The sequence below is a fragment of the Rhinopithecus roxellana genome, chromosome 7 (assembly GCF_007565055.1).
Source record: "Rhinopithecus roxellana isolate Shanxi Qingling chromosome 7, ASM756505v1, whole genome shotgun sequence".
NCBI lineage: Eukaryota > Metazoa > Chordata > Mammalia > Primates > Cercopithecidae > Rhinopithecus > Rhinopithecus roxellana.
The window spans coordinates 27,343,673-27,365,952 of record NC_044555.1 but is presented as its reverse complement, the minus strand read 5'-3'; the positions used below and the strand labels follow the sequence as shown (position 1 = coordinate 27,365,952).

Sequence of the window (22,280 nt, the reverse complement as noted above, 5' to 3'; positions counted from 1 at the left end):
TTTTCTTTTTGAGACAAGGTCTCACTCTGTCATCCAGGTTGTAGTGCAGTGGCATGATCACAGTTCACTGCAGCCTCAACTTCCTGGGCTCCAGCCCAGCTACCCTCCTGTCTCAGCCTCCTGAGTAGCTGGGACTACAGGCGTGAGCTACCACCCCCAGCATCCCCCCTCCTTTTTTTTTTTTTTGAGACAAAGTCTTGCTCTGTCGTCCAGGCTGGAGTGCAACGGCGAGATCTTGACTCACTGCAACCTCCGCCTCCCGGATTCGAGTGATTCTCCTGCTTCAGCCTCCCAAGTAGCTGGGACTACAGTGTGTGCCACCACGCCCAGCTAATTTTTTGTATTTTTAGTAGAGACAGGGTTTCACCATGTTAGCCAGGATGGTGTCAATCTCCTGACCTCGTGATCCGCCTGCCTTGGCCTTCCAAAGTGCTGGGATTACAGGCGTGAGCCACTGCACCCCTTTTGTTTTTTATGGAGGCTTCATTACCTAGGCATGATTGATTAAACCATTGACCACTGGTGATCGAGTCAACCTTCAGCCACTCTCCCCTCTCAGGAGGTTGAGTGTGGGGCTCAAAGTTCCAACCCCAATCAGGCACTTGGCTAATTCTGTTATTTTTTGTAGAGATGGGGTCTCACTTTGTTGCCAAGGCTGGTCTTGAACTCTTGAGCTCAAGTGATCCTCCCACCTTGGCCTCCTACAGTGCTGGGATTATAGGCATGAGCCACTCTACCTGGCCAACAATGAATTTTCTAATTTTAGCATCTATTACAATCTGGATAGGCTGAGAATCTCCCAAATCATCAAGTGCTGGTTCCTTTTTGCTTAGCAGTTTCTTACTCAATGTATCTCTTATGTCTTACTTTTTTCTGTAAGCTGTAAGAAAAAACCAGGCCGCCCCTTCAAACACATTGCTCAAAAATCTCTCAGCTAAATAAATACCGAAGTATTTGTATGGAAAGTACCTCTGGGTATTTCCAGAATAAAATTCAGTTAAGTTTTTTGCCATTATATAACAAGGATGGGTTTTCATCTAGTTTCCAATATCACGTTCCTCATTTCCTTCTGAGTCAAACTAGAAGCAATTTTAACATTCATATTTCCAACATTTTGTGCAGGATGATGTTTGTATTTTGTAAGATGATAGAAGCTTTCTTAGTTGTGTTACTTCCTTCCTTCTGAGCCCTCCTCAGCAGTGTTTTTGTTTTGTTTTGTTTTCTTTTCTTTTCTTTTTTTTTTTTGGAAAGATCTCATTCTATTGCTCAGGCTGAATGGAGTACAGTGGTGTGATCTCAGCTCAATGCAGCCTTGACTTCCCAGGCTCAAGTGATCCTCCTACCTCAGCCTCCCAAGTAGCTGGGACTACAGACGCACACCACCATGTCCAGCTAACTTTTTGTATTTTTGTTTGTAGAGACGGGGTCTCACCATGTTGCCCAGGTTGGTCTTGAACTCCTGGGCTCAACCTATCCGTCCACCTTGGCCTCCCAAAATGCTGGGGTTACAGGGGTGGAGGCATCGCCATGTTTCCGAGGCATTGCTCAAACTCCTGGGCTCAAGAAATCCTCCTGTCTCAGCCTCTCAAAGTGTTGGGAATATAGGCATGAGCCACTGCTCCTGGCTAGATTTTTTTATTCAAGAGATGGGCATCTTGCTATGTTGCCCAGGCTGGTTTTGAACTCCTGAGCTCAAGCTATCCTCCTGCCTCAGTGTCCTGAATAGCTGGGGCTACAGGTGTGTGTCACCATGCCTGGCTTAATTGTAGATGTTAATCACATCTACAAAATATCTTCACAGCAACACTTAGATTAGTATTTGATTGAATAACTGGGGCATATATCCAGTCCAATCGACACATCAAATTGATTATTGCAGTCCACCCCTCATTATCTTGGCACCTATACACATCTCTTTAAATCATACTTAATCTCTAAATAAATATAACAAGCTCATACTTCTGTCTAACATGATGCAATTGTCAAATATACAACTAAAAACACCTTCTTTTCCTCAGAAGAGGAGACAAAGTCAGTGGGCGATGCTCACACTTTCCCCTCATGTCCTGTAACTTAAATAAATATTGTGGTCCAGGAGTGGTGGCTCACGCCTATAATCCTAGCACTTTGGGAGGCCGAGGTGGGAGGGTCACTTGAGGTCAGGAGTTTGAGACCAGCCTGGGCAACATGGTGAAAACCCATCTCTATAAAAAATGCAAAAATTAGACAGGTGTGGTGGTGTGTGCCTGTGGTCCCAGCTACTCAGGAGGCTGAGGTGGGAGGACCGCCTGGGCCTTTGGAGGTCGAGGCTGCAGTGAGCTGTGATTGAGCCACTGCACTCCAGCCTGGGTGAGAAAGCGAGACCTTGTCTCAAAAAATAAATATCATACTACAAAGTTAATTATTAATAGATTTTATGTTAGATGATAAGAGGATAAGAGAGGGAACAAAACAAATACTTGTGATGTACATGCATATATAGTTATATATCTACACACATATGCCTAACAAAATAAGGAAGAAATACTCATAAAAATTACAGTCCTGTAGCCAGGGGCAGTGGTACATGCCTGTAGTCCCAGCTACTTAGGCGACTGAGGGAAGAGGATCCAGTCCAGCCTGGGTGACATAGCAAGACCTTGCCTCTAAAAAAAATTATATATTTGCCGGGTGCGGTAGCTTATGCCTGTAATCCCAGCATTTTGGGAGGCCAAGGCAGGCAGATCATCTGAGGTCAGGAGTTCCAAACCAGTCTGACCATGGTGCTGGGATTACAGATGTGAGCCATCACGTCTGGCCTATTCTTTCTGTTTCTCTCTATTTGTCACTGATTTCTACCCACTTCAACCAACATGGTGAAACCCCATCTCTACTGAAAAGACAAAAAATTAGCTGCATGTGGTGGTGCATGCCTGTAATCCCAGCTACTCAGGAGGCTGAGACAGGAGGATTGCTTGAACCCAGGAGGCGGAGGTTGCAGTGAGCCGAGATCGTGCCATTGCACTCCAACCTGGGCAACAAGAGTGAAACTCCATCTCAAAAAAAAAAAAAAATTATATATTTATATACAGACATAATTTCTGAGATTTGGGTGGGGACACAGCCAAATTATATCAGCCGGCTACTGTTAGTCCTGCCTGAATTAGGTTGTTGTAGTTTTCAATGGACTTTAATCACAGGGCATTGTAGTGTGCTTTAAGGGGGATCCTCTGGAGCAGCCAACTCTCTTATCTCTTGTTTAAATAGCAAAACATGTCTTTTTCTTATTTCTTCGTTCTTTCTTCTTTCGTTCGGGCTGGTTTTTAGTTTGTCGGGCTGGCGGGACGGGCTTCTTTCCTGCTGGTCGTTCCTTGCCTTGCCGGCATTTCCTGCCGGTTTCATACTGTGCCTTTCATGGGTCAGGCACTGGTTCATTGCCTGTGTCCGTGTCCGTGCAAGGCGGTGGCACGGCCTTTGTAAGTACTTGTCCTTACTTTGGCATTCCTTTCCTTCCTTTCCTTCTTTCTCTTTCTTTTCTTTCTTTCTTCTTTTCTTTCTTCTTTCTTTCTTTCTTTCTCTTCTTTCTTTCTTTCTTCTTTCTTTCTTTCTTCTTTCTTTCTTTTCTTTCTTTTCTTTTTTTTTGAGATGGAGTCTCACTCTGTTGCCCAGGCTGAAGTGCAGTGATGCGATCTTGGCTAACTGCAACCTCTGCCTCCCAGGTTTAAATGATTCTCCTGCTTCAGCCTCCCAAGTAGCTGGGATTACAGGCATGTGCCACCATGCCTGCCTACTTTTTTTTTTTTTTTTTTTTTTTTTGAGATGGAGTCTTGCTGTCACCCAGGCTGGAGTGCAGCAGCGCGATCTCGGCTCACTGCAACCTCCGCCTCCTGGGTTCAAGCGATTCTCCTGCCTCAGCCTTCCAAGTAGCTGGGACTGCAGGTGCTTGCCACCACGCCTGGCTAATTTTTGTATTTTTAGTAAGGACGGAGTTTCACCATGTTGGCCAGGGTAGCTTAGAACTCCTGACCTCAAGTGATCTGCCTGTCTTGGCCTTCCGAAGTGCTGGGACTACAGGCGTGAGCCATCATGCCCTGCTGCAAGTCAATTTAATCTTGGTAGTTAGGATCAGATGCTCCAGCCAATACAGCAACTCCCTTCTTTTCCTGTTACCTCAGAGGCATGAGAAGCCTCAAGTGGCCGTGTGACAGTCTTAGCTTCCAGTTCAATGAAATCACTGTTGTGTGTCTTGGTGAAAGCTTTCCTCCTTTTGGAACAAAGACCCCTACACCAGTGGAGCATAAGATCATGAAGGTAGGAAATAAAAATTTTGCTAGTGGGTTACTAGGGGTAATAGTGAGTAGTGGCATTTGCATTTCTGTTTGTTGTTGTGGGTTGTTTTTTGAGACGGAGTCTTGCTGTGTTGCCCAGTCTGGAGTGCAGTGGTGCGACCTCAGCTCATTGCAACCTCTGCCACCCGGGTTCAAGTGATTCTCCTGCCTCAGCTTCCTGAGTAGCTGGGAGCCATTTGCATTTTTGCCCCCTTGATTCCTGGACTTGTGAATCCTGGCTATGGGAGAAATCACACCATATATTAAATGTGGATTCAGAGAATATTCAGACTCCTGCAGGACATTGGCCCAGCCCGGCAAGGTGTTGTCACCTAGTTGGCACTGTAACTGAGTCTTCAAAAAGCATGGTGGGGAACATGGTGAGACTTGTGAATTCCATGAGCATGGTCCCATTGCCCCACTGCTTTTGCTATGAAATAAGTTCCTTGGTCAGAAGCAATGCTTTGTGGAATACCATGATGGTGGATTTCCTTTGTTGCATAACCCATGTATTTATTCCTTTACTTTCAGCTATTGTTTCTTTTCTTTTGTTTTCTTTTTTTAAAGAGAGAGTCTTACTCTGTCTCTCAGGCTGGAGGCTGGAGTGCCGTGGCACAATGTTGTCTCAATGCAATCTCCACCTCATGGCTTCAAGCAATTCTTCTGCCTTTGTCTCCCGAGTAGCTGGGATTACAGGCTCGTGCCGCCACACCCAGCTAATTTTTCTATATATATATTTTTTTCAGACGAAGTCTCACTCTTGTCGCCCAGGCTGGAGTGCAATGGTGCGATCTCAGTTCACTGCAGCCCCTGCCTCCCAGGTCCAAGTGATTCTCCTACCTCAGCCTCTCGAGTAGCTGGGGTTGCAGGCGCCCACTACTTTTTGTATTTTTAGTAGAGACAGGCTTTCACCATGTTGGCCAGGCTGGTCTTGAACTCATGACCTCAGGTGATCTGCCCGCCTCAGCCTCCCAAAGTGCTGGGATTACAGGTGTGAGCCACCACGTCTGGCCTATTCCTTCTGTTTCTCTCTATTTGTCATTGATTTCTACCCACACACTGTTCTGGTCCAGGTTGCTGGCAGCAATATTGATCTAGCAAATGCCTCCCCGTTGGTCTTTTCCCCTTCATATAGCATATGGTTATATTGGTACTGAACTCATGGGGTATCTCAACCACTAGACAGTGCATCTGGATTCACTGTCAACCCCAATTTTGTCAGATGGGGTGAAGGCACGATCTATCTCATTAGGCCCATAGGAATTTTGGCATATATATTTTTTAAGGTATAGTTACAGATTCTTGCTGAGGATCATATCTGCTTCCAGCACCCACAGTTGTAGCCCTGGTCCTGGAACCATTGCAACAAGCAATAAGAAAGAAAGTTTAGGTGATATAGGGGAGAATTGTATAGTCATATTAGCATCCTCCCCCATCACCTTTACACCTCATCTCTCAGAAAAGTGGAGGAATCTCAGAATCTATCTAATAAGAATGTTCCATTGATTCTGCTCATGGTGACTGTGAGCACAAACTTGGGAAGGTGTGTAAGCCAGGTCTTTAGGCCCATGTCTCCTCTCTCTCTCTCTCTCTCCTTTTTTTGAGTTAGGGTCTGGATCTGTTGCCCAGGCTGCAGTGCAGTGGTGTGACCTTGGTTCACTGCAGCCTCAACCTCCAGGGCTGAAGCCATCCTCCCACTTCAGCCTCCTGAGTAGCTGGGACTACAGGCATACACCATCATGCTTAGTTAATTTTTGTATTTTTCGGTAGAGATGTGGTCTCCCTATGTTGCCCAGGCTGGCCTCAGATTCTTGAGCTCAAGTGATCCTCCCGCCTTAGCCTCCCAAAGTGTTGGTATTAAGGCGTGAGCCATGTTGCCCACTTTCTGTTCTCTCTCTCTCTCTCTCTTTTTTTTTTTTTTGAGATAGGGTCTTGCTCTGTCACCCGGGCTGGAGTGCAGTAGCGCAATTTCGGCTCACCACAACCTCTGCCTCCCGGGTTCCAGTGATTCTCGTGCCTCAGCCTCCCAAGTAGCTGGGACTATAGTTGCACACCACCAAACCCAGCTAATTTTTATATTTTTAGTTGAGACTGTTTTGCCATGTTGGTCAGGCTGGTCTTGAACTCCTGACCTCAGGTGATCTGCCTGCCTTGGCCTCCCAAAGTGCTGGGATTACAGGCATGAGCCACCGTGCCCGGCCTTTTCTCTCTCTCTCTCTCTTTCTCTCTCTCTCTCATTATTATTATTATTTTAGAGACAGGATCTAGCTATGTTGCCAAGGCTCATATCAAGCTCTTGGGCTCAAGGGATCCTCCCAAGTCGGTCTCCCAAAGTACTAGGATTATAGGCATGAGCTACTGCACCCAGCCTTTGACAAATGTTTCAACTGTCCATTCCTATTATGTGCCAAACTACAACTCTGAGGATGATATGCAATATAATATGTCCATTTGATGTTTTATCTTTTTGCCCATTGTTGGATACTATGTGCTGTAAGGTGTGTTCCTTGATCTGAAGAAATGTAACATGGCAGTCTAAATTGGTATAGTATATTCTGTTTCTTTTCTTTCTTTTTCAAGACAGAGCCTTGCTCTGTAACCAAGGTAGAGAGCAGTGGTGCTATCAGGGCACACTGCAGCCTCAACCTCCTGGGCTCAGGTGATTCTCCTGCCTCAGCCACCTGAGTAGCTGGGACTACAGGCATGTGCCACCATGCCTGGCTAATTTTTTGTATTTTTTGTAGAGATGGATTCTCCCTGTGTTCTCCAGGCTGGTCTTGAACTCCTGGCCTAAAGCGGTCCTCCCATCTCGGCCTCCCAAAGTGCTGGGCCTACAGGCATGAGACCCTGTGCTCAGTCATGAGAGCTGTTCATAGGGTGCCATCCATGTGGCAGTAGGAGCTGTCAGTTCCTCTGGTGGTTTCAAAGTTGGCCGTAGAGGAAATGCTGAATACGATGAGTACTGCCTTGTAATCCTCCAGTAGCATGTTCTCGTATAAACTGTTTCCATTATATTATGGAACTCTTCTGGGCATTGCCTTCTTTATTAGAATGTTTCTCTGACATCACCTAGGACATTATGGGTATTTCAGGTTTCAAGATTATTTTATATCTTTCATTCACAAAAAAATCACCATACCACCACATCTGGAAATTCTCTGATCCAAAACCTCAGCCATTGCTGTTGGGTAGCACTCACGGGCTTTTGCCACAATCTCCAGTCTCTATAAATACAAGTTGCAGACATTTTCAAAATCATGTCTGCATGTGGATCTTATATAAGTGCTCAAAAGCATCAAGAGAGCTTCTGCTCTTTGCAATTCAGACATAGCCTGCTTAAATGTGGACTTCTTTTGTGTTGTTTAATGGAGGTAAGCTAGCAATATTCTCAGATGTGGAACATGCATCCTGCAAATGACAAGTAACCTGATTAGGTACTGTGTTTCTCGCGTAGTACCAGGGGTAGTAGGCAGTGACAGCAGTTCATTTTTTTGTTGGTTGGGGAATGTTAGGGGTGGATCCTGCCCAGGTTATTCCTAAGAATTTCACCATTTGAGTGGGTCCTTGGATTTTTGTTGCATTTATCAACCACCTCTGTTGGTCATGTATGTCACTATTGTATGTAAATGAGTCCTAACTTGCTCTTCAGTTTTTTGTTTTTTGAGACAGGATCTCACTATGTTGCCCAGGCAAGAGTGCAGTGGCACAATCACAGTTCACTAAGGCCTCCATCTTCCTGCCCCAAGCGAACCTCCCACCTCAGCCTCCCAGGTAGCTAGGACCACAGGTGTGCACCACCACACCCACTAATTTTTTATATTTGGAGAGATAGGGTCTCACTATGTTACTGATCTTGAACTCCTGGGCTCAAGCAGTCCTCCTGCTTTGCCCTCTCAAAGTTCTGGGATTACAGGCAAGAGCTACCATGCCTGACAGAGAACTGTAGCTTTATAGTAAGTGTTGAAATTAGGTGCTATAAATCCTCTAGCTTTTTTCTTCCTTTTCAAAATTGCTTTGGCTGTTCTAGGCCTTTTTTTTTTTTTTTTTTTTTTTTTTGAGACGGAGTCTCGCTCTGTCGCCCAGGCTGGAGTGCAGTGGCCGGATCTCGGCTCGCTGCAAGCTCCGCCTCCCGGGTTTAGGCCATTCTCCTGCCTCAGCCTCCTGAGTAGCTGGGACTACAGGCGCCCGCCACCTCGCCCGGCTAGTTTTTTTTATTTTTTAGTAGAGACGGGGTTTCACCGTGTTAGCCAGGATAGTCTCAATTTCCTGACCTCGTGATCCGCCCGCCTGGGCCTCCCAAAGTGCTGGGATTACAGGCCTGAGCCACCGCGCCTGGCCATGTTCTAGGCCCTTTTAATTTCCATATGAATTTTAGAAGCAGCTTGTCAATTTCTAATTATTAATTTTGTTTTATTGATTGTGATCAGTGTTGTTTGTAATATATATATCTTAAGGAACCTTCTGAGGTTGTTTTCTTTGTGCCCTAGTATTTGACCAAGTTTTGTGAATATTTTATGTGCACGTGAGAAAAAGTATATTCTATATGATCAGGGTGTGGTGTTCAATATATATACATCCAAAAGATCAACTTTACTGATTATGTGGTTTAGGTCCTTTATATTATTACTCATATTTTGTCCATTTAATCTGTCTCATTTTGTGAATGGTATGTTAAAAGTCTCCCATTAGAGAATATTTATATTTCTTCTTGCATTCTTTTTTTTTTTTTTTTTTTTTGAGACAGAGTCTTGCTCTGTTGCCCAGGGTGGAGTGCAGTGATGTGATCTCAGCTCACTTTTAGCTTTCTCTAATTCCTAACCAAGTGTCCTGGATATTATTCTTATTCTCTATTGTCTTGACTTTATTTATTATTTATTTAAAAAAAATTTTTTTTAACTTTTATTTTAGATTTGGGCACTGTATTAGTCTGTTCTCACACTCCTATACAGAACGACCTGGGTAGTTTGTAAAGAATAGAGGTTTAGGCTGGGCGTGGTGACTCACGCCTGTAATTCCAGCACTTTGGGAGGCCAAGGGGGGCGGATCATGAGGTCAGGAGATCAAGACCTTCCTGGCTAACACAGTGAAACCCCGTCTCTACTAAAAATGCAAAAAATTAGCCGAGTGTGGTGGCGGGCACCTGTAGTCCCAGCTACTTGGGAGGCTGAAGGAGGAGAATGGTGTGAACCCGGGAGGCGGAGCCAAGATCGCGCCACTGCACTCCAGCCTGGGCAACTGAGCGAGATTCCATCTCAAAATAAAAAAAAATTAAAAATAAAAGAATAGAGATTTAATTGACTTATGGTTCCACAGGCTGAACAGGCTTCTGCTTCTGGGGAGGACTCAGGAAACTTACAATTATGGTGGAAAGTGAAGAAGAAGCAAGGCATGTCTTACATGGCAGCAGGAGAGAGAGAGCAAAGGGGGAAGTGCCACACACTAAACAACCAGATCTTGTGAGAACTCTCACTATCACAAGAAGAAGGGGGAGGCCGGGCATGGTGGCTCACACCTGTTATCCCAGCACTTTGGGAAGCCAAGGTGGGTGAATCACCTGAGGTCAGGAATTCGAGACCAGCCTGGCCAACATGATGAAACCCCATCTCTACTAAAAATACAAAAAGTTAGCTGGGCATGGTGGCATGCGCCTGTAATCCCAGCTACTCAGGAGGCTGAGGCAGGAGAATCGCTTGAACCCCAGAGGTGGAGGTTGCAGTGAGCCAAGATGGCGCTGCTGCACTCCAGCCTCAGCAACAAGAGCAAAACTCTGTCTTAAAAAAAAAAAAATATATGAACAAGAGGGAAATCTACCCCCATGTTCCAATCACTTTCCAGCAGGACCCTCCTCCAACGCTGAAGATCGTAATTCAACATGAGATTTGGATGGAGTCACAGAGCCAAACCACATCAGGAACATGTGCAGGTTTATTAGGCATTTGGTAAATTTTTGTCCAACCCTTTTAATTTTAGCATTTTGCATGAATGTGTTTTAAGCATGTCTCTTGTATGCAGCATAGTGCTGGGCTTTGCTTTATGAGGCAATGTTAAACCCTTTTTATTTTATTTATTTATTTTTTGATTGTATATGTTTTTATTTTATTATTCATCTAAATATTGCTGACCCATCAACAGAATAGCCCAGCCAGACATATGTAATAGTAATTAAATGCAGTTGTCTATGATACTTTGCTGACTTTACGTGGAAAACATAGCTTTTACATATTTTTAGGTTTTTTCATTTTTATTTTTCAGTTTCTTTTTTATTTCAATAGGTTTTGGGGAATGGTTGGTGTTTGGTTACATGAATAAGTCCTATAGTGGTGATTTCTGAGATTTTGGTGCACCCATCACCCAAGCTGTATACCCAATGTGTAGTCTTTTGTCCCTCACCCCCCTCCCACCCTTTCTTCTCAGTCCCCAAAGTCCATTGTATCATTCTTATGCCTTTGTGTCCTCATAGCTTAGCTTTAATATTTTATTAAACATATTATTATTATTATTTTAAATAAATAGAGATGGTGTCTTCCTGTGTTGGCCAGGCTGGTCTTGAACTCCTGGCCTCAAGCAGTCCTCCCGCCTCAGCCTCCCAAAGTGCTAGGATTATAGGTGTGAGCCACCACATTTGTCCCCATTTTTCTTGTAATAAGTGAATTAAGCCCATCTGTATTTATTTGCATTACTGTTAAGCTTGGTCTCAATTCTCTCATTTTATTTTATGTTGTAATTACTGTGTGTATATATTACATTTACTGTATTTCTTTCTCTCTCTCTCTCTCTTTTTTTTTTGAGACAGAGTTTCACTCTGTCACCCAGGCTGGAGTATAGTGGCACGATCTTGGCTCAATGCAACTTTGGCCTCCCCAGTTGAAGCGATTCTCCTGCCTCAGCCTCCTGAGTAGCTGGGATTACAGGCACGCACCACTACACCTGGCTAAGTTTTAAAATTTTTAGTAGAGACAGGGTTTTGCCATGTTGGCTAGGCTGGTCTTGAACTCCTGATCTCAGGTGATATGCCTGCCTGGGCTCCCCAAAGTGCTGGGATTACAGGTGTGAGCCACTATGCCCAGCCGAAACATGATTGACTTAGATGAGTTGACTTTGTGTCCTGCAGTCTTGCTAAGAGCTTCTTTGTAGATTCCTTGGGATTTTCTACATGGACAATCATATTGTGTGAGAACAGAGACAGTTTTATTTATTCTTTCCAACTGGTTATATGCCTTTTATTTCCTTTTTCTTGCCTGATTTCACTAAAGTAGGACTTTGAGTAGGATTTTGATTTCAAATAGGATTTGTAAAAGTGGACGTCTCTTGCCTTTTTCCTGATCTTCTAGGGAAAGCATTCAGTCTTTTTCATTACGTATGATGTTAGCTGTAGGTTTTTGGTAGATGATCTTTAGCAGGTTAAAGAAGTTTCCTTCTATTCCTACTTTGATGAGAGTTTTTTTCAGGAAAGAATGTTGAATTTTGTCAAATGACTTTTCTGTATCAATTGATAATTGTGTGGTTTTTCTGTTTTAGTTTCTTAACATGGTGGATTATATTGATTGATTTAAAAATGTTCAGCCAACCTTGCGTTCTCTGGATAAACACCAACTGATCATGCTATGTGTTTACATATGTTGCTGGATTTGATTTGCTAATATTTGTTGAGGCTTTTTACTTCTATGTTTATAAGGGATATTGGACTGCAATTTTCTTTTCTTGTCATGTCTTTGTCTGATGTTGTAATCAGGATAATGATGGCCTCATAAAATGAGAAGTGTCCTTGTCTAGAAAATGGAAGAGGAAGGATTGTATAGAACTGATGTATTCCTTAAATATTTGGTAGAATTTACTAGTGAAACTATCAAGGCCTGGGAATTTCTTTTTTGGAAGGTTTTAAACCACAAATTCAGTATCTGTAATTGATATTCCATTCAGTTGTCAGTTTCTCTTTGGGTAAGTTTTGGTGTTTTATATATTTCATGGAATTGGTCCATTTCATCTAAGTTGGTGAATTTATGTGAATAAAGATGTTTGTGGCATTCTCTTATTCTCATTTTAATGTCGTTGGGGGTATATAGTAATATATCTTCCATTTTTTTTCTTTTTTTTGAGACGGAGTCTTGCTCTGCCACCCAGGCTGGAGTGCAGTGGCCGGATCTCAGCTCACTGCAAGCTCCGCCCCCCGGGTTTACGCCATACTCCTGCCTCAGCCTCCCGAGTAGCTGGGACTACAGGCGCCTGCCTCGTCGCCCGGCTAGTTTTTTGTATTTTTAAGTAGAGACAGGGTTTCACCGTATTAGCCAGGATGGTCTCGATCTCCTGACCTCGTGATCCGCCCGTCTCGGCCTCCCAAAGTGCTGGGATTACAGGCTTGAGCCACCGCGCCCGGGCCCCATTTCTTTTCTTTTCTTTCTTTCTTTTTTTTTTTTTTTTTTTTTTTGAGATGAAACTTGGCTCACTGCAACCTCCACCTCCTGAGTTCAAGCAGTTCTCCTGCCTCAGCCTCCCGAGTAGCTAGGATTACAGGCCTGCACCACCATACCTGGCTCATTTCTTACCTATCACTTTAAACTGGAAATGGCACTGTTAGTTGAAACTGTCTCCCCTCCTACCTTCCAAGACCCCACACTTTCCTGGTTCTATTTCTACCATCTAATAATTGTATTAGTCTGTTCTTGCATTGCTATAAAGAAATACCTGAGACTGGGTAATTTATAAAGAAAAGAGATTTAATTGGCTCATGGTTCTGCAGGCTGTACAAAAAGCATAATGGCTTCTGGGGAGGCCTCAGGAAACTTCCAATCCACAGCAGAAGGCAAAGAGGAAGAAAAAACTTTTTTTTTTTTTTTAGACGGAGTTTCACTCTTGTCACCCAGGCTAGAGTGCAAGGGCATGATCTCGGCTCATTGCAACCTCCGCCTCCTGGGTTCAAGTGATTCGCGATTCTCCTGCCTCAGCCTCCTGAGTAGCTGGGATTACAGGTGTGCACCACCACGCCCCGCTAATTTTTGTATTTATAGTAGAAATGGGGTTTCACCATGTTGGCCAGGCTGGTCTCAAACTCCTGACCTCAGGTGATCCACCCACCTCGGTCTTCCAAAGTGCTGGGATTATAGGCATGAGCCACCATGCCCGGCAGCATATCTTTGTGTGTGTGTGTGTGTGTGTGTGTGTGTGTGTGTGTGTGTATGTGTGTGTGTGTGTAAGATAGGATCTCGCTCTGTCACACAGGCTGGAGTGCAGTGGTGTCATCTTGGCTCACTGCAGCCTTGACCTCCTGGGCTCAAGTGATCCTCCTGCCTCAGTCCCCCAAGTAGCTGGGATTATAGGCATGCACCACAATGCCCAGCTAATTTTTGTTTGTTTGTAGAGACAGGATTTCGCCATGTTGCCCAGTCTGCTCAAATTCCTGGGCTGAAGCTATCTGCCTGCTTCAGCCTCCCAAAGTGCTGGGATTACAGGTGTGAGCCACTGTGCCCAGACAGCAGGCACATCTTACATGGCCAGAGCGGGAGGAATTGGGGCACAGGTGCCATACACTTTTAAACAACCAGATCTCATGAGAACTCACTATGGCAATGACAGTACCAAGGGAGGATGGTGTTAAACCATGAGAAACTACCCCCATGATCCAATCCCCTCCCACCAGGCCCCACCTCCAACATTGGGGATTACAATTCAACATGAGATTTGGGTGAAGACGCAGATCCAAACCATATCAAGAATTTACTCTGCAACCTTCATAGCATGTTGGTGCTCCCTCAAACTCTGTACTTGGTGCTTCTCTCAAACTGTGCTCTTTCTTAGCTATCCAATTTATTCTGGTGGTTTCAGCTGGTACTGAAATGATCTTACCCTCCCCAAACCTTGGCCTCTGCTAGCCTTCTCTCCTGAGCTCCAGCTGGACATCTCCCTCAGTATGTTCCATAAACACTCTAAAGTCAATCTCAATTTTTCTTCCATCAACTCATTGTCTATCCTGTTTTGCTAATGTCTATATATGGCTCCAGCCTCATCCCAGCTGTTCATGCAGTTATCCTGGGAGCAATACTGTCTCCCTTTCTCCCACAGAACAGCACTTCTGTATTGTTTATAAGTATAAATATATTTTGTTTGTTTGTTTTGAGACAGGGTCTCTCTGTCACCCAGGCTGGAGTGCAGTGGCGCAATCTCAGCTCACTGCAGCCTCTACCTCCTGAGTTTAAGTGATTCTCTTGCCTCAGGCTCCTGAGTAGCTGGGATTGCAGGCACCCTCCACCACGCCTGGCTAATTTTTATTTTTTATTTTTTATTTTTAGTAGAGATGGGGTTTCACCATGTTGGCCAGGCTAGTCTTGAACTCCTGACCTCAAGTGATCTGCCTGCCTTGGCCTCCCAAAGTGCTATGATCACAGGCGTGAGCCACCATGCCCAGCCAGCTGCTGCTGCTGCTTCTTCTTCTTTTTTTTTTTTTTTTTTAAGACAGAGTCTTGCTTTGTCACCCAAGCTGGAGTGCAGTGGTGTGATCTTGGCTCACTGCAACCTCCGCCTCCTGGGTTCAAGCGATTCTCCTGCCTCAGCCTGCTGAGTAACTGGGACTACAGATGTGCACCAGCAAGCCCAGCTAATTTTTGTATTTTTAGTAGAGATGGGGTTTCACCATGTTGGCCAGTCTGGTCTTGAACTTCTGACCTCAGGCAATCTGCCCAGCTTGGCCTCCCAAAGTGCTGGGATTACAGGTGTGAGCCACTGCGCCCAGCCTGCTTCTTCATTTTTTAACCCAGCAACTTGCACATGTCTGGACACATAATGTTTGTTTGTTTTTTTATTGGTTTTCCAGAAATATGCTTACTGAGGCACATAGTGTTAACTCAGGAGTGCAGCGATCTTTTCTTCATGCATTAATAAATTAACACAGTAACAGAGCTGTTCTGGGTACCCCCCACCCCAAAAGTATATCAAGCAAGACACGAAATCAGGTATCCAGTGTAGCTCTTTTTAGTCAACTTTCAACAGGGCTCCATTGAGAAGATTAGTTCCTGCACATCTTTTTCATGCATCCCATTCGGATCACTGGAGATTGTTATTACAGGGGTCCGTGTCATTCGAGGATGTGGCTGTGGATTTCACCCGACAGGAGTGGCACAGACTGGACCCTGCTCAGAGGACCATGCACAAGGATGTGATGCTGGAGACCTACAGCAACCTGGCATCTGTGGGTGAGGATGATTGTCCATGTAACTCCTAGGAGCATGTGTTTCCTTTCTTGGTTGCTGTAACATGTGCAACCTTGTGAGGGTTTAATGATATTGAGAGTCACAGATGAGTAATCAGTTTAGGGCACCAGGAAAAATGTGTGTGTTCTTACTTCCCCAATGAAAGCTTTAAATGGGCCCCCTTCCTTGTGCAGCTCATGAAGATGCACCTTCCTCCTCCATCAGAGGCCCTAGAGCTCAGACAACTTGGCCCACGTCCTGTGCCATTTCCCATTAACAGGCCTCTGCGTGGCCAAACCAGAGATGATCTTCAAGTTGGAGCGAGGAGAAGAGCTGTGGATATTAGAGGAGGAATCCTCAGGCCATGGTTACTCAGGTAAGTGGGCAAGAACTGGACATATGGAAAACAGGGGAAATAAGAGCCCGGAAATTCAGGTCAAAGGGTGCAACACTTTCTTTTTTTTTTTTTTTTTTGAGACGGAGTCTCGCTCTGTCACCAGGCTGGAGTGCTGTGGCCGGATCTCAGCTCACTGCAAGCTCCGCCTCCCGGGTTCACGCCATTCTCCTGCCTCAGCCTCCTGGGTAGCTGGGACTACAGGCGCCGCCACCTCGCCCGGCTAGTTTTTTGTAGTTTTTAGTAGAGACGGGGTTTCACCATGTTAGCCAGGATGGTCTCGATCTCCTGACCTCGTGATCCGCCCGTCTCGGCCTCCCAAAGTGCTGGGATTACAGGCTTGAGCCACTGCGCCCGGCCTGGTGCAACACTTTCTAGGAATCTCTTTTTAGAGGTCCTAGCTCTTTGAAAATAAGGACGGAAGGTCTACATGCTTCAGATACTAAAGTCACACATCTTTTATTATTATTATTATTATTATTTTTTTTTTTTTTTTTTTGAGACAGAGTCTCGCTCTGTCGCCCAGGCTGGAGTGCAGTGGCCGGATCTCAGCTCACTGCAAGCTCTGCCTCCCGGGTTTATGCCATTCTCCTGCCTCAGCCTCCCGAGTAGCTGGTACTACAGGCGCCCGCCACTTCGCCCGGCTAGTTTTTTGTATTTTTTAGTAGAGACGGGGTTTCACCATGTTAGCCAGGATGGTCTCGATCTCCTGACCTCGTGATCCGCCCGTCTCGGCCTCCCAAAGTGCTGGGATTACAGGCTTGAGCCACCGCGCCCGGCCTAAAGTCACACATCTTAATATCACACTCAAACTTCAGTGCTTTCTCCTGTTTTATCTTGATTTTTTTTTTTTTTTGATGGAGTCTCACTCTGTCACCCAGACTGGAGTGCAGTGGTGTGATCTCAGCTCACCACAACCTCCGCCTCCTGGGCTCAAGCAATTCTCCTGCCTCAGCCTCCCAAGCAGCTGGGATTACAGGTGCGTGCCACCACGCCTGGCTAATTTTTGTACTTTTAGTAGAGATAGGGTTTCACCATGTTGGCCAGGTTGGTCACGAACTCCTGACCTCAAGTGATCCACCTACCTTGGCCTCTCAAAGCGCTGGGATTATAGGCATGAGCCACCACACCTGGCCTTTATCTTGATTTTTAAGTTATTTACCACTGTTATTTATCTCTGCCTCATCTTAAGCATTTATTCTTTTATTTTTTTGAGACAGAGTATCTCTGTTGCCCAGGCTGGAGTGCAACGGTGCAATCATGGTTCAACCTCAACTTAAAACCTCAACTGCCCCGTTTTAAGTGACTTTTCCAGGGCAGCCTCCCTAGTAGCTGGGACTACAGGCGCACACCACCATGCCTGGCTGATTTTTGTATTATTATTATTTTTTTTTTTTTGTAGAGACAGAATCTCACTATGTTGCCCAGGCTGGTCTTGAACTCCTGGGCTCAAGTGATCCACCTGCCATGGCCTCCGGAAGTGCTAGGGTCAAAGGTATGAGCCACCATGCCTGGCAACATTTATTCTTCCTTCCCTCCATTGCCTTGGATGCTTTCTGTTATCAGGCATTCGTTCATATATTCATTTAGTCATCCATGAAACTTTAAATGAGTATCAGTTATATGTCGGGTATGTTCTAGGTGTGGGAAACTGGTAGTGAATAAAATAATATTTCTGTTCTCTTGGAGATTACAATATAGTAGGGGAAAGTGACCAGAAACAAACAAAACATCATATGTTTGATGGTGAAAAGAAAATCAGTGCAAGGTAAGAAGGATAGATATTGATATGTGCTTTTAGGAAATAGAGGTTTTTGTTTGTTTGTTTGTTTGTATTTTTCAGATAGAGTCTCACTCTGTCACCCAGGCTGGAGTGCAGTGGCACGATCTCAGCTCACTGTAACCTCCACCTCCTGGGTTCAAGTGATTCTCTTGCCTCAGCCTCCCAAGTAGCTGGGATTACAGGCGGGCACCATTATGGCCAGCTAATTTTTGTATTTTTAGTAGAGATGGAGTTTTGCCATGTTGGGCAGGCTGATCTCAAACTCCTGACCTCAAGTGATCCGCACCTTGGCCTCCCAAAGTGCTGGGATTACAGGCATGAGCCACTGTGCCCGGCTGGAATAGAGTTTTAAGGTTGTGTTAAGGAGTTTAATTTTATACTGTGACAAGAGAAGCCAGTTTGGGATTTTACATAAACGAGTGACATGCTGTGATTTGTTTTTAAAGGATCTCTCTCACTGCTGTGTGGCAATGGTTCTGTTGAGGATAATGCCCTCAGGCATGATAATGACCTTCTTCACCATCAGAAGATTCAAACATTGGATCAAAATGTTGAATATAATGGATGCGGGAAAGGCTTCCATGAGAAAACAGGCTTTGTTAGACATAAAAGAACACCCACAGGAGATAAAAACTTTGAATGTCATGAATGTGGGAAAGCTTATTGCAGGAAATCAAACCTTGTTGAACATCTGAGAATACACACAGGAGAGAGACCCTATGAATGTGGTGAATGTGCAAAAACCTTCAGTGCAAGATCATACCTCATTGCTCATCAGAAAACTCACACAGGGGAGAGACCCTTTGAATGTAATGAATGTGGAAAATCTTTTGGCAGGAAGTCACAACTCATCCTACATACAAGAACACACACTGGAGAGAGACCCTATGAATGTACTGAATGTGGGAAAACCTTTTCTGAGAAGGCAACCCTCACAATTCATCAGAGAACTCACACAGGGGAGAAACCCTATGAATGTAGTGAATGTGGGAAAACATTTCGTGTAAAGATATCCCTTACCCAACACCACAGAACTCACACAGGGGAGAAACCTTATGAATGTGGGGAGTGTGGGAAAAACTTCCGTGCAAAGAAATCCCTAAATCAGCATCAAAGAATTCACACAGGTGAGAAACCCTATGAGTGTGGTGAATGTGGGAAATTCTTCCGAATGAAGATGACTCTCAATAATCATCAGAGAACTCACACAGGTGAAAAGCCCTACCAGTGTAACGAATGTGGGAAATCTTTCAGGGTACACTCATCTCTTGGGATCCATCAGAGAATTCACACAGGAGAGAAACCTTATGAATGTAACGAGTGTGGTAATGCTTTCTATGTGAAAGCACGCCTAATTGAACATCAGAGGATGCATTCAGGAGAGAAACCCTATGAATGTAGTGAATGTGGGAAAATCTTCAGTATGAAGAAATCCCTCTGTCAACACCGGAGAACTCACACAGGAGAGAAACCTTATGAATGTAGTGAATGTGGAAATGCCTTCTATGTGAAAGTACGCCTCATTGAGCATCAGCGAATTCACACAGGAGAGAGACCCTTTGAGTGTCAAGAATGTGGGAAAGCTTTCTGCCGGAAAGCACATCTCACAGAACATCAGAGAACTCACATAGGCCGGTCCTGGCGTTGTACAATGAAGAAAGCCTCTGTGTGAAGAGTTCCCTCACTATTGGATCAAGCTCCTTGGGGCATATGATCACTAGAGCACACAGTGAGCCTGTGAAAATTTGGCACCTACATTTGTATCAAAATATGTCCTGATCCCCTTAGGGGATAGCTCATTGCTTTTATTCGGATTTCCCTAATTAGTGGTGTGTGAACATCCTATCTGTTGATTGGCTATTTGGGTTTTTTTTTCTGTGCATTGACTGTGCATGTCCTCTGCTCATTGTTTTCAAATGGGCTGTTCATCTCTTGCTTTTTGGTTTAAATGTTGTTGTTTTTTAACATATGAGAATATAAAAATCCTTTTTTTTCCAGTCATGTGTATTGCAAATATCTTCTCCCAGACTGTCATTGGTTTTTAAAATTTTGTCATCTGTTTTCTTCTGCTGAAGTTTTATTTATTTATTTATTTATTTATTTATTTATTTATTTATTTATTTATTTATTTTTTATTTGTTTTGAGATGGAGTCTCGCTCTGTGGCCCAGGCTGGAGTGCAATGGCATGACCTCAGCTCATTTCAACCTTTGCGTCCCGGGTTCAAGTGATTCTCCTGCCTCAGTCTCTTGAGTAGCTGGGATTACAGGTGTGCACCACCATGCCTGGCTGATTTTTGTATTTTTGATAGAGATGTGGTTTCACCATGTTGGTCAGGCTGGTCTCTAACTCCTGACCTCAGGTGATCCACCCACCTTGGCCTCTGAAAGTGTTGGGATTACAGGTGTGAGCCACTGTGCCTGGCTAAAGTTTTATGTTTTAATATTATCAGTTTCAAGATGATAATATTCTCCTATACTTTCCTCTAAAGGTTTTCCTTTCAACATTTAGAATTTCAATCTCCTGTGAGTTTTTTTGGTATAGCATGAAGTGTGCAATACATACTACTATATTGTCTTTATATAATTTTACATAAATGGGATCACACTGTATTTAAAGTTCTGCAGCTTGCTTTTTTCATGTAATGTTAGCTTTCCAACATCTTTCCTTGTTGATAAGTATAGGTCTGACTAGTCATTTATCTCTCCATTCCCGTAGCAAAAGACATTTGTATCTTTTTCAAGTTTAGTGTCTAAATCTAGAAGTGGAACTGATGGGTCATAGGATTTAGGCAATGTGCTGGTTATTAAGCTATTGTGTCCCAGCTCCAAACCCACCCTTCTTGACTGTGCTTTGTGACTCTACAAACTACATTTTGGCCTTGCCAACTGCTCCCTGTTGGGCCTTGCCAATAAGAGATACTAGATACACACTTTGGGGCTGGAGAGGGAAGAAGGGATTTGATCCTTTTTTTCTATTCTTATTAGCTCTTGGTCATTGGAGTGTCTGCTCAGCATTGCTTCTTCACTCAGACACCAGCAGTTCCTTGTCATAGCAGCGGTTTAATCTAGTTTGCAGCTTTCCAGCACTTACAGATGGTAGCCCATCCCCTCTGAGACACAAGTATCAGCTGGCTGGTGTCACCTCCTTAGAGATGTGAATTCTAGCCACGTGGGACCCCTCCTCCATCCTTCTAAGTTTTAGTAATTTCAACTTATGGTTGGGTGTAGTGGATCGCGCCTGTAATCCCAGCACTTTGGGAGGCTGAGGTGGGTGGATTGCTTGAGCCCAGGAGTCAAGACCAGCCTGGGAAATATGGTGACACCCTATCTCTACAAAAAAAAATTCAAAAATCAGCTAGGCATAGGACCACACCTGTGGTCCCAGGTACTTGGGAGTCTTGAGACTGGAGGTTGAAGCTGCAGTAAGCCATGATTGCGCCACTGCACTCCAGCTTGGGCAACAGAGCAAGACCCTGTCTCCAAAAAAATTGTCAACTTCTTCCCTTTGTTATGCCAGCCCAGCTGTTTTCTGCAGTTGCTACCTCCCTGATAACTTTAATGTTCTCTTTTTGTCTCTTCACTTACTTGGTTTACAACCTCATGACTAGTTAAAATTATTTATAAGTTCTCTCTGTTAAAATAACTAGTGTGTTTTTTGTCTCCTTGTTGGCTCTGATTGATACAGAAGGGTTTTTTTTTTAACTTTATTAAGTATTGGCATTTCCCTTCCAAATTGTATTAATTTATACTCCCATGAGCAGTTTGAGAAAGTTTTCATTTTGCCATTCAGCAGCACTTATTATCAGTCCTTTAAATTATTGCCAATCTGAAAGGTATGAAATGGCTTTGAGCCTTGGCTCCCATGAATGTGCTTTGTCTTCCCTTCCCTTCCCTTCCCCTCCCCTCCCCTCCCCTCCCCTCCCCTCCCCTCCCCTCCCCTCCCCTTCCCTTCCCTTCCTTCTTGTTTCTCTCTCTCTCTTTTCTTTTTTCTTTTTGCTTGTTGAGACTGAGTTTCACTCTTGTTGCCCAGGCTGGAGTGCAATGGCGTGATCTTGGCTCACTGCAACCTCTGCCTCCCGGGATGGAACAATTCTCATGCCTCAGCCTCCCGAGTAGCTGGGATTACAGGCGCACATGACCACACCCAGCTAATTTTTGTACTTTTAGTAGAGACGGAGTTTCACCATGTTGGCCAGGCTGGTCTCAAACTCCTGACCTCAGGTGATCTGCCCGCCTCAGCCTCCCAAAGTGCTGGGATTACAGGCGTGAGCTACTGCACCTGGCCTATTTATTTATTTATTTGAGACAGAGTCTCGCTGTATCACCCATGCTGGAGTGCAGTTGTGCAATCTTGGCTCACTGCAACCTCTGCCTCCTGGTTCAAGTGATTCTCATACCTCAGCCTTCCGAGTAGCTGGGACTATAGGTGCACACAACCACGCCCACCTGATTTTTGTATTTTTGATAGAGATAGGGTTTTGCTGTGTTGGCTAGGCTGGTCTTGAACTCCTGACCTCAAGTGATCCACCTGCCTCAGCTTCCCAAAGTGCTGGAATTACAGGAGTGAGCCACTGCACCTGGCCTGTCTTTGTTTATTTTTTAACTCATCTTTCCT

The 22,280-nt window shown here is 44.5% G+C and overlaps 1 protein-coding gene across 1 annotated transcript in view; it reads left to right on the top strand.

The window, feature by feature from the left end:
* The window catches only part of ZNF157 (zinc finger protein 157), a 58,241-nt gene extending 38,680 nt beyond the window's left edge, over positions 1 to 19,561 (top strand). The window contains exons 3-5 of the mRNA XM_010366129.2: positions 15,364 to 15,490; positions 15,768 to 15,863; positions 18,111 to 19,561. Of these exons, the coding sequence (XP_010364431.1) occupies positions 15,364 to 15,490; positions 15,768 to 15,863; positions 18,111 to 19,336 (1,449 nt within the window). The 3' untranslated portion in view covers positions 19,337 to 19,561. The remainder of the gene's footprint in view (positions 1 to 15,363; positions 15,491 to 15,767; positions 15,864 to 18,110) is intronic.
* The last annotated feature ends 2,719 nt before the right edge of the window (positions 19,562 to 22,280 follow it).